Genomic DNA, 12,522 nt, shown 5'->3' with positions numbered 1-12,522 from the left:
ATCATCATCGTTTAACGCCCGCTTTCCATGCTAGCATGGGTTGGACGATTTGACTGAAGACTGGCAAGCCAGAAGGCTGCACCAGGCTCCAATCTGATCTGGCAAGGTTTCTACAGCTGGATGTCCTTCCTAACGCCAACCAGTCCGAAAGTGTAGTGGGTGCTTTTACGTGTCACCGGCATGAGGGCCAGTTACATGGTACTGGCAATGGCCACGTTCAAAAAAGTGTTTTTTACATGCCACCTGCACAGGAGCCAGTCCAGCGGCACTGGCAACAACCTCACTCGAATGATTTTCTAACGTGCCACCAGCACAAGTGCTAGAATGCAACGCTGGTAACGATTACGCTCAAATGGTGCTATTTACGGGCCACTAGCATGGAAGCCAGACAGCTGCTCTGGCAATGAACACACTCGACATTTTTTTTACTGTTGCCATTCCTATTTTTGTTTCATATTCAAAGAGGATTGAAAATATTACTTGCATGAAAAAATAGTATCAGTTTAATTACATAATTACCTTTATAGTCATAAAACTTTGTATACTTTACAGCAAACATATTCATCACTTGAATATTTATGTACTCAGAATAACAGAATCTTCACAGCAGATGTTTAATTACATTCAAAGTTCAAATCTTAGTTACATTCCAAGTTTCTCTCAGGATGATTTTGATTTCCATCCTTTCAGAGTTGATAAAACAAATATCACTCAATTGTTACTATGCTTTTGAATGTAGAGCTTGAGTCCAGTAACTGAAAAAAGTAAGCAATAAACCAAAGCATGCATAATACATACATACATACATACATACATATAATAAACATATATATATATATATATATATATATGTAATCATCATCGTTTAACGTCCGCTTTCCATGCTAGCATAGGTTGGACAATTTGACTGCGGACCTGTGAACCAGATCGCTACACCAGGCTCCAATCTGATTTGGCAGAGTTTCTACAGCTGGATGCCCTTCCTAATGCCAACCACTCCAAGAGTGTAGTGGGTGCTTTTATGTGCCACCGGCACAAGTGCCAATATAATTCCAAGAGAGTTAGAGGTTGTGAATACAACCAACTAAGGGATAATATCTATCCAATATACTGCTGGTAGAATACCCAATTATTAATATCCAAGTGTTTTTTGATTACATGACAATTACACTACTGACTGTAATAAATGGGTGAGGGTAAAAGGTTGTTTTACCCTTAATTTATACAGCAATAAGAAAATGGAGAGGATCAAGAGGTGGTATTCATAAATAGATATTATATTATGTCTATTTATTTATTTTTTAAAAAAAATTATAACAATATACATACATGTATAACATATTATGCTTTACATATATAAAAATATCAGCAATTATTAAAATATATAATATACAACATAGAAAGTAGAATGGTTTCTGATTGCAATTAATTTAAATGACATGAAAAATCTGAAATATTATCAATTTTATTTAGTATTTTCAGCAGTCAATGTACAAACACAAACAAACTTTGCTTTTTATAAGGATAGAGATATATATCATCATCATTTAACATCCGTTTTCTATGCTGGCATAGATTGGATGGTTTGATAGGAGCTGGCAAGCTGGGAGCTGTCCAGATGCCAATTGTCTGCTGTGGCATGGTTTTCTATGGCTGGATGCCCTTCCTAATGCCAACCACTTTCTAATTCTACATTATATATTTTAATAATTACTGGTATTTTTATATATGTAAAGCATAATATGTTATACATGTATGTATTTTATTATAATTGTCTTTTTAAAAAATAAATAAATAGACATAATATAATGTCTAAAAGTTGATGAATACCACCTCTTGAACACCTCCATTTTCTTATTGGTGTGTGTATATATATATATATATATATATATATATAACTGTAAAAATCTGTAAAACTTTCCAGAAGTTTATTATTTAAATATATATGAGCATGTCTAGATATGTAACTATATGCATGAGAAGACATACATAAAACATACAAATCTGCACATACATACATACATACAAACAAAAATACCCTGTTGTTGATGTTGAAAGTCCAATGAAGGAACCTTGAATGTAGGTTAGAAACTGGTTCTTTCTCCGTTGGCAAGAAATCTTGAAATAAACTGAATAACGACATCCACCCACCCACCCACCATCCACATATGTATGGATGGATGGATGCATGCATACATTTAACCAACTAAGCAACCGACCAGATATGAAAATCTATTAAATTCAACCTGTCCTAATGAATATGGACATTTGAGAAGAAGAATGAGATAAAAATATTTCTATTTATATATGATAATTTCTAAGTTCCACTAATATAGATTAATTGTTAAGCAACTATCCGACCAGTCTTGAACGACTATCACTAGCTATGTGCATGGATTCTCCTTCTCTGGCTAACTTCAAGAAATTAGTTTATGATTCTTTGAGGAACTTCTATAGTTTTGAAATAGTAAAATCACATGAAACCTTGAGCAAGTGTCTCCTACCTTAGTTTTAGGTTGACTCAAGTGTTGGGAATGAAATTTGGTAGAAGGAAATTATATGAAAGCTAGCTGGATGGATTACGTTTGTGAAGCTTTTGCCCTGTTGAATATACTATCTGGCCCTTGGTTACCTGTAGTGGTATCTACACTGTAGGATATTCTATATTAGGATATTCTATATGTTGTGCTTCCTCACTTGATTTCTCCCATCAGCTTTAGATAAGTACTGCAATTTCTCCTCTGATTAAGCCATATGTGTTTGTCTATGTATCATCATCATCATCATCATCATCATCATCATCATCATCGTTTAACGTCCACTTTCCATGCTAGCATGGGTTGGACGATTTGACTGAGGACTGGTGAACCAGATGGCTACACCAGGCTCCAATCTAATTTGGCAGAGTTTCTACAGCTGGATGCCCTTCCAAAAAGTATGGCTGGTCATACACAAACCTTCATCACTGAGAATAAATAATCTGTATAGATAGTGTAACAGCTGTAATACTGTCTGTTAGATGTTTATTCATGAAAGCTGACAGGAGAATCCACTGTATATATCTCTGTAAGTATATAACTGTATGTGTGTGTGTATATAGCTATATGAATTTAATTATATACCAGCTGTATTGGTCTTCAAATTTGGGAGATGGGGGTTCTTCAGGGTTGCTTTGCATATTTTGTTTAATTCTTAGGTTTGTTTTCATATTTTACTCTTCAGGTGAAACATGACTTCATGGAAACTCTTCCAGAAAGCAAGAAACCTAGACTGGATTTATTTTCGTCACTAGAGAAGGAAGAAAAAACAAATAAAGAGAAAGAGCGAGAGATGGAAAAAGAACGAGAGAGAGAAAGGAGTAGAAAAGAACGGGAACTGAAAGATAAAGAAGACAAGGAAAGGAGAGAAAAGGCTATGTCAGAAAAAGCTGCTGCAACGGTAGCAACTGCAGAAAAGGCAGAAAAATCAGCAGTGGTTGTTGAGAAATCATCTTCTTTCAAGGAACCAGAAGCTTTAGGTTCCAGTGATGATAATATGGACACTGCTGATTTTATTCTTGATCTTGGTATAGCATGTGTTAACTGCCAGTAAGTATCTTTGAAATTGTCCTTGTTTTTTCTACCATTTAAATATCTTGATTTAGATTAAACTTTTCTATATTATTGTTTTTATAATCTTTACTTGGCATGTAAACCGTTATTCCCTTCAAACCAATTATGCATTCTCCTTAAATTACAGGCAATTCGAAGTCACTTCAGGTAACCAGCTAATTGAATGTCAAGAGTGTCATAACTTATATCACCAGGTAAGAGCAATTTAATGAGCTAGCCATTACCTTAAATTCTACTTTGCTCTAACAACTGTAATATTTCACATTTGTTATATGTCTCAATATCATACAAAATATTTGCAGATGGCTGAATTGGCTTTTTGACCAGTAAGGTGGTAAGATATTTTGTTATGTCTCATCACTAACTTAGCATATATTACTGTTAAAGAATTGATTTTTCTATCAGCCTTTATCATATAATGCTGTATTTCTTATGTGTTGATTAGTAGTTTCCTATATGACATTTTCATTTATTCATTAATTTTTTTTACTGCAACACAAGGCTGCATTTTTTGAAGAGAAAGAAAATCATCAATTTGACTGACTCCACTATATTATCAACATATACTTTATTTCATTGTATTAAAAGTTTGTAAGGACTTTAAATAGTTATAATTCACTATATTTTCTTGCTCATAAGATGCTACAGGTGATAAGTTACACCATATAATTTGCAAAGTATATTTTGTCAAAAAAAATAAATAAATAAAAGAGACAAATTTTTTACAATTTATAATCATATACCAAAGATTTATTTTGTTGAAGTATTTTAAAATTTAGAACAAAATAGTTGTGCATTAACTACTGAACATGATTGCTACAAATTGTCCACAGTGCTTTTCAACATTCCAACATTCCATTCAAGAATGCCATACATAGCTGTGTTTAGTTTATTGTTTATTAAATATGTCCAACATATCAATCACTACTGTCATCTACATCATCGCTGTTATTAGATGTTTCTGCATCATTGTTATCTTCATAGAGAAGGTCATCTTTGATATCAATCATTGCATTACTGATTCCACATTTTTTTAATGCCATAGCAGTTATTTTTACTGTTATAGCTGCCCACGATGACTTGCAATTTACATGCCTCTCAATAGTAGGTCATTTCTGTTATCCTTTTGGAGTTTACTAAATTTCCATGAATCATTTCCTCGTTCCCCGTTTCGTGCATAAAACATTTTCATGACTTTAACTGATGTATCCAGTAGTTATGCCTGCAATGTGAAGCTAATAGGTATAACTGCTTGTTTAGTTTTAATTACTTCAAATTTTTCATTTGTTGCTCCAGTTTTGTAGGTTTGGAATTGACTCCCCCCCCCCCCCACAGACACACACACATACATCTTTCTGGTAATGGTGGTTTCTTCAAATGACACTTGGATGTTGTAACCATACTTTCCGTACCTAGTTTCACACCACTTTTGTCCATTCACTTTTCTGATAAATGTAGGCAAGAAAACTTTATGGGATAATTGCCTTTGCAATTGTTTTTCATTTAAAGATAAGTAAAGCCAAGAGTTATGTACTATCTATACAACAGGCGGTAACAGCAGCATAGTAAGGTTTTTCATACCCAGTTGTTTTTAAAGTCACTAGCTTTGATAGTTTTGTTTGATTGAACATTGAATTTTAACAGCATTTCTTCATCGTCATCATCAACATTTAATGTCTGTTGTCCATGCTGGCATGGGTTGGATGGTTTGACCAGGGCTGGCAAGCTGAAAGGCTGCACCAGACTCCAGTCTGATTTGGCATGGTTTCTGCAGCTGGATGCCCTTCCTAACACCAACCAATCCAAAAGTGTAATGAGTGCTTTTACATGCCACTGGCATGGGTGCCATTTGTGTGACACCAATATCTGCCATCTCTAAGATTTCACTTGTCTTGATGGGTCTTCTCAAGCATGGCATAATGCCAAAGGTCATGGTCATTTGTCATCGTCTCTGTGAGGCCCAATATTCAAAAGGTGCTTTTCATGTACCGCTGGCATCAGCCACCTTGTCTCCATGAAGCCCAATGCTCTTTCTCTAGCTTACTGATTCTCAACTGGGGGTTCATATGAATTTAAAAAATCCATATGAGATTTTGTTGTTAAAGTTCATGTGAAATAAATTGGTGATACTTCTCAATAGTTTAATAATTTTTTTTACACAAATGGCTGTGTGGTAAGTAGCTTGCTTACGAACCACATGGTTCCGGGTTCAGTCCCACTGTGTGGCCTATTGGGCAAGTGTCTTCTACTATAGCCTTGGGCCGACCAAAGCCTTGTGAGTGGATTTGGTAGACGGAAACTGAAAGAAGACTGCCGTATATATGTATATATATATATATATATATATATATATATATATATATATATATATATATATATATATATATATATGTGTGTGTGTTTGTGTGTCTGTGTTTGTCTCCCCAACATCGCTTGACAACAATTTCAAGCCTTGTGCCTATAGTAGAAAGCGTTATTATTATTAAATTTTTTTCAACCCTTTCTTTATATTTTCCAGGTATGACTATTAATAAAAACAGTTGTAATAGTTAGTGATCTGTCACTATTCATGACGACTGCTGTATTTAATCTTCATGTTTTTTTTTTAATAGCTTTACATCCATCTTAACCTTGCTGTATACATATGTCTTTTCTAATGTTATTTATCTATTTTTGTGTGCTTTATTTCATGTTTAATTATTCTTTTTATTTTTTTATTTATTTATATAGGAATGCCACAAACCACCTGTTATAGGACAGGATGTAAATGACCCAAGGTTTGTGTGGTATTGTACAAGATGTGTAAAAAGTCTAGAAAAAATGGTGAGTTAATTCATTATATGGGGAAAAGAAAACTCAGAGAATATGTTTAGAGAAAACTTTTGGTCTTTGAAACTTTGTTTTTATTTTGTAAATTAAAAAAAAGATTTTTTACTATATATTGTTTTTCCTTCAATGGCTTTGCTAGAAGAGAAATAGTATTGCCTATGGCTCTTCAGGACCTCTGTGAATGGTGGGAGAGGGGGAGAAATTTTTCTCAGACCAGTAGCTTGGCCTGAATGCTTGCAGCTGGGCAGTGTATTAAGTATACTACCCAGCAGCAGAAACAGTACTTATATACTTCCTCACAATCTCTATGCACCAAAATTTCTTGCAGATGGCTTTGATTGACTCAAACCCCAGGTCAGTTTTTATTGCATAAACCTATGCTTAAAGGCGTTCTAACCATGACCAACTCATTTACCTCTTGTTTTATATTATTTGCTGTATACTTTCTTTTTTAAGATGGTAAATTGTGATATAGGGGAGATTTGGCTGCTGTTATTGTTGGTTGAGCTGGTGTTATTTAGACTTTGATCAGTCTCAATTGAGTAACCTATGGCCACAGCAGTCCAGCCATGACCAAGCAACCAATTATCTTTTTTCCAGACATAGTGTATCTATCACTACAATAGCCACTGTAACCTCCTAATTTTTTAGATGATAAGGTATGATTTGAAGAAGTTTTGGCTGTTATTTCTAGTTGATTGGGTGACCATGTAGAGTATCACTCATGAGTTTGCTTTATTCAGAAGGACATTTGAATGACTGTTGCAAAGTATGAGTTTGTGGACTGTCAATAATATTTCCCAAGCTGAAGTTAACCTCTTTTTTGCCTCATCCTTTACTTCCCCCTCACCAACCCGATTGCTCTCCTTTATTCATTCCACACCATGTCTTTTTGATCTACTTCCTCTATTTCCTTCTACATTCATTTCTGTCACACCTCTCACCCAGTCATTAACATCTTTCCTTATCACATGACCCAGCTACCTCATCCTATATCCTATTAGAACATTCATAATTGCCTCTATTCCCACCATCTTCTGCAAGTCATTGTTTCCCTTTTTCTCAGTATTATTTTGCTTATTCACTGAAGTATTTTCATTTCTGTTCTTTCCAACTTTTTCTGCTATTCCACATACCCATATCTTATTCCCATGAATTATAGCACTTCACACATGCCGTACACAACTTTCCCTTCAATTTCAGCAATGTTTCCATCCTCATTAGCATGTCACTCAGCCACAGTTACCTTCTCCATGCAACATATCTTCTAACCCACAAAATACTTTCACACCATCCATCTACAGCTCCCTCTCTCTATATACATCTTACACTTAAACGTAGCTTCCACAATACTAAATTTTTGATGAACCCATCTAATGCATTTTGCACGCCTGTTTAGTAGTCTGAGATTTGACATCAGGATTTCTTTCCGGATGATTTCTGATCTTAATCTGTCACATTTATTTTCCACTATCAGCACCTTTTTTTTTTACTCCATAGCAGATGTTGTACATTTTGAATACACATCAGTATCTCCAAGCCACATCCTGTGCTTGCCCATTATAGTTGAAACCTTTTGTAACTGGCTGGTCTCTCAGTTCCCTTATACTCCCTGCCTTTGAAAAATATTTTTTTAATTGTTTTACAGGCATTTTTCATGATTATGTAAGTGTGAGAGTTTGCTTGTTAGGGCAATTGCATGTACAGCTAAATACATTTCCTAATGCTAATCTATCAATCATAAAAGAGAAATGAAACCTGTCTTTATTCAGGTCAGCACTGGTCCAACAGGGCCATGACCATTCTAGATGTCCAACCCAATTTTTATTCAAATATTGTGTACCTTGGACTACATTATTCAATATATCTTTCTTATATATTTTTAAAAATGACAGATGCCATTTTTAATTGATCAAATGACCATGCAAATGCTGCTTTCATTAGCTTGAGATTTGGTATTTGGCAAAACATATGGGCACCAGATTGGATCCCCATGACTCAACAGAAATTCTATATCACGTTCAGCAAAATATCATGACACTAGCAAATGAAATAAGATTTGAGGAAATCATAAAAAGTCAAAATGAGCTCATTTCATATAACGAACTATATACAAAGAGATGCTGTGTTGAAAAGGTCAAATAACTTTGAATAAGTTTTTCACTCCTGCAGCATACACTGATGATGGTGGTGGTGGTGGCAGTGGCGTCAGCGTCATCATCTACTTAACAGTGTCTCTCTTTTTTCCAATAAATCTCATTGTGCTGAATATGTACTGTATTACTGTATTGTTAATTGTTATTTATTTCCTAGTATACTTCTCTTCAAAATTTTTTTATTGTCTGAAGCCAGTCTAGTCCAGAGATCCTAGAGTTGCTCATCTGGTGGTTATCTCCCTTGTCAGTATATATATATATATATATATATATATATATATATATATATCACACACACACTCGCAGACTCTCGCGCACGCACAGATATTCACCTCCCTTTTTCACTCTCCTGTCTTAGAAAGAACTTTTCCCCCACCTTCCGGTCCTTTCACAATGTAACCTCGTGGGCATCGGTGCCATTTTCCTCTTCCTCCGTTTTTCCATTCTCCGAACTTTCTGTCTTTCCGACAAAGGGCTCAGCCCGAAACGTCATACTCTCTCCTTCCTTTCCCGAGCGTCCAATAACACTATCCGTATCACGTCCTCACTTTGTTGTTTTTTTTTTGTTATTGTTTTTTGTGTTTTTTTGAACTTATATATATATATATATATATATATATATATATATATATATATATATATATATATTGCGTGCTTCATAGAGCATTCAGAGTTTTTAATTCCTATTTCTTACAATACAGTCACAATTAGGGACGATAATATATAGATAATTATATCATCATCATCATCATCCTCATTTAACGTCTGTTGTCCATGCTGGCATGGGTTGGATGGTTGGACGGTTTGACTGGGCTGGCACACTGGAAGGTTGCACCAGACTCCAGTCTGATCTGGCATGGTTTTCTATGGCTGGATGCCCTTCCTAACACCAACCACTCTGAGAGTGTAATGGGTGCTTTTACATGCCACCAGCATGGGTGCCATTTGTGTGACACTGGGGTGCATTTATGTGCCAATTTGTGTGACATCGGTATCTGCCATGACTGCGATTTTGCTCGGTTTGGTGGGTCTTCTTCTCAAGCATGACATAATGCCAAAGGTCTTGGTCATTGCCTCCGTGAGACCCAACACTTGAAAAGAACTCAACCACTTTGCCTTTGTGAGGCCTGACGTTTGAAAGGAACTCAGCCACTTTGCCTCTGTCAGGCCCAACGCTCCAAAAGAACTCAACCATTTTGCACAACATTCAAAGTATGTACTTTGCGTGCTACCAGCACAGATGCACTTGGTTTGACAGGTCCACTCAAGAACAGCACATCGCCAAAGGTCTCGGTTACCAGTCATTGCCTTTGTGAGGCTCAAAGTTTGAAGATCATGCTTCACCACCTCGTCCTATGTCTTGCTGGGTCTATCTCTACCACACGTTCCCTCTACAGCTAAAGGTCGGCACTTCTTTACACAGCTGTCCTCGTCCATATGCATCACATGACCATACCAGCACAGTCGTCTTCCTTACACATCACATCTAATTCCTCCTCTTATGCCTAACTTTTCTCTCTAGATGCTTACACTCTGTCAAACATGCACACTGACATGACACATCCATATATATATTTATATATTATATTTATATATATATTTAGAATTGGTGTTTTTATACTATAATTTCTCTTTACATTTTAGGCCACTAAACCGCCAAAGCCTATCAAGTCTTCTTCACTCACAAACACAATGGAAAGCAGTAAGAGTTTTGTAATGGCATCAAGTAGCAGTAAATCCAGTAAAAGTGACTCAGCAGACACTGTCCTTCCATTTCGTCGTGTGGAATCAAAAGTAAGATGTTTTTGCCAAATTTTACTCCACTAACTTTATTTTTCTTTTGTAACCCACTTTAAACTTTTAGCGTTCAGATCAGATTATTTTGTTAAATGTAATACTTATTTATTCATATTGTTTCGAATTAATCGTGTACTCTTTTGTAGGTGCGAGATTCTGATGACATACTTTATTTTATGATAGGTGTAAGGGGCCAGATTGGCCAGCTTGAACACAAAGCAGGTAGAATATTTTGGCTAGACATGCCTTGAAGGTTTCTATTTGTTTTAACTTCATGTGTCCACTGATTTCTTCATACTTCTTTCTTTTGAACTTTGGTTGGGCATTTAGTTTGGTGTCACATCTACTTTCTTAACACTATAACGGTTCATTTAGCTAGATACAGTCAGCCTATTTCTCCTGTGTATTTTATGTAATTTAAATTACCTTTGTTAAAAGTAAGGCTATTATACTTGCTGTTTTAGTATTACTAAAATTTGGATTTATTTTTAGTCAAGTTAGCTTTTGGACAATACAACTTTACAAAAGGAAAGTACAAGTTTCAGTAATCAAAACTTGTAACAAATGTCACTCAGACTATTCTTGACTATTTTTATTATAGAACAAGTAGAAAAATATATTTTCAACGCATTTTTTTTTCTGTCCTTAAAAGGTGGACTAAACCTTTCGTATCCCACCAAACAGATAACAACACCTTATGTGGGTGAAGACCTTCTTTAGCCTGGGGTGCCAGTGTTCCTCCTTTTCCTACCCACTGTCTTCAGCGCTTGACATTTTTAGAGAGAACCCATTTCTCATCACCAGTTACTATTTGGTCTGAAAAAGGTGAGATGTGACAACAAAGAAGAGCACACATTCACTCTCTGTGCGTGATTAGACTCAGAAAGTTTGTGAGGAACCCATTGACCCAATTTGCTGACTTTTCCGATGGCACACAGGTGTCAATGAATAGTTGAATGACCAAATCCAAGCTTCTCTGCTAGTTCCTCAACAGTTGTGATGGGATTTTGTTTCACCAATGTTTGCAGGACATCCTTGTTGAGCTCTACAGATCTTCCAGGATGAAGTTCATCTTCTAGGCTGTAGTTTCTGGTTCAGAATTTCTGGAACCACCGTTGACACTGGGTTACGCTTATTGTCTGATCTCCATATACTGCATTAATATTTGTCACACTTTCCATTGTGGTGTTGCCTTTATTGAACTCATAAAGCAAAATATGTTGAATATGCTCCTTTGTCACTTCCATTATAGCTTTGAAAAAAATACCTGCTAAAATCGAACTGCATTCTTCAATACTTACACTAAGAATAAGAAGAAGGTGAACTTATTACCTGCTTTTATAGCAAATTGATGCAGGTAGTTTATCCCATCCCCCTCCAAATTTTAGTTCATGCAATTGAAAAAACTGCATTATTTATGGGACGGCCTGATACATAGATACACGACAGGCTTCTTTCAGTTTCCGTCTATCATATCCATTTACAAGACTTTGGTTGGTTGGGGCTATAGTAGAAGACACCTGCCCAAGGTGCCACACAGTGGGACTAAACGTGGAACCATGTAGTTGGAAAGCAAGCTTCTTACCACACAGCCACACCTGCACCAATTACAAATAAAAATGAAGTAGTAAGGTGTGGTTGACAGAAAAGATTTCCAAGAATCATTAGAACATTATTTTCTTTAATTAATAATTTTCATCTTTGGTTTTCTCACTTCAGGTATCATCCAGCAGCATGGCAGCCAAGCCTATGAGTGGTCTGGTCAGTCTTGCAGCTAATTTGTCAGGAAAGACAACGTCTGATGTACTGTTGTCAAAATCTTCACTGACCAAGTCCGAACAGACCAAACACAGTTCTGCCTCATCTTCATCGAAAGAATCAAAGCCCAGTAGCAACTCCGGATCGAAACTCGACCTTTCAGAGAAAAATCTGTTTGCAGCTGCTTTAACCATGGCTGCTAAAGTCAGTACCAAAGGCTCCTCTAAAACTTCTAGTGGTATGCAAATGGCTAATGCTGATAAAAGATTACAACTGATGAAGAAGAAGGCTGCTGCTAAACTTCAAGAGAAACGATCACTTTTAAAATGATTTTTTTTTTTTGCTTTATTAAATATTTTTCTACATAATTA

The 12,522-nt window shown here is 35.8% G+C and overlaps 1 protein-coding gene across 3 annotated transcripts in view; it reads left to right on the top strand.

The window, feature by feature from the left end:
- Positions 1-12,522, top strand: part of LOC106870168 (integrator complex subunit 12) — a 20,692-nt gene extending 8,170 nt beyond the window's left edge. For all 3 annotated transcript variants that reach the window (XM_052968236.2, XM_014916166.3, XM_089352831.1), the window contains exons 3-7: positions 3,223-3,587; positions 3,739-3,805; positions 6,342-6,434; positions 10,241-10,390; positions 12,113-12,522. In XM_052968236.2, the coding sequence (XP_052824196.1) occupies positions 3,223-3,587; positions 3,739-3,805; positions 6,342-6,434; positions 10,241-10,390; positions 12,113-12,481 (1,044 nt within the window). In that variant the 3' untranslated portion in view covers positions 12,482-12,522. The remainder of the gene's footprint in view (positions 1-3,222; positions 3,588-3,738; positions 3,806-6,341; positions 6,435-10,240; positions 10,391-12,112) is intronic.

This window comes from Octopus bimaculoides, chromosome 5 (genome assembly GCF_046866305.1).
Source record: "Octopus bimaculoides isolate indiv1 chromosome 5, ASM4686630v1, whole genome shotgun sequence".
Taxonomy (NCBI): domain Eukaryota; kingdom Metazoa; phylum Mollusca; class Cephalopoda; order Octopoda; family Octopodidae; genus Octopus; species Octopus bimaculoides.
This window is presented reverse-complemented; position numbering and strand designations above follow the sequence as displayed.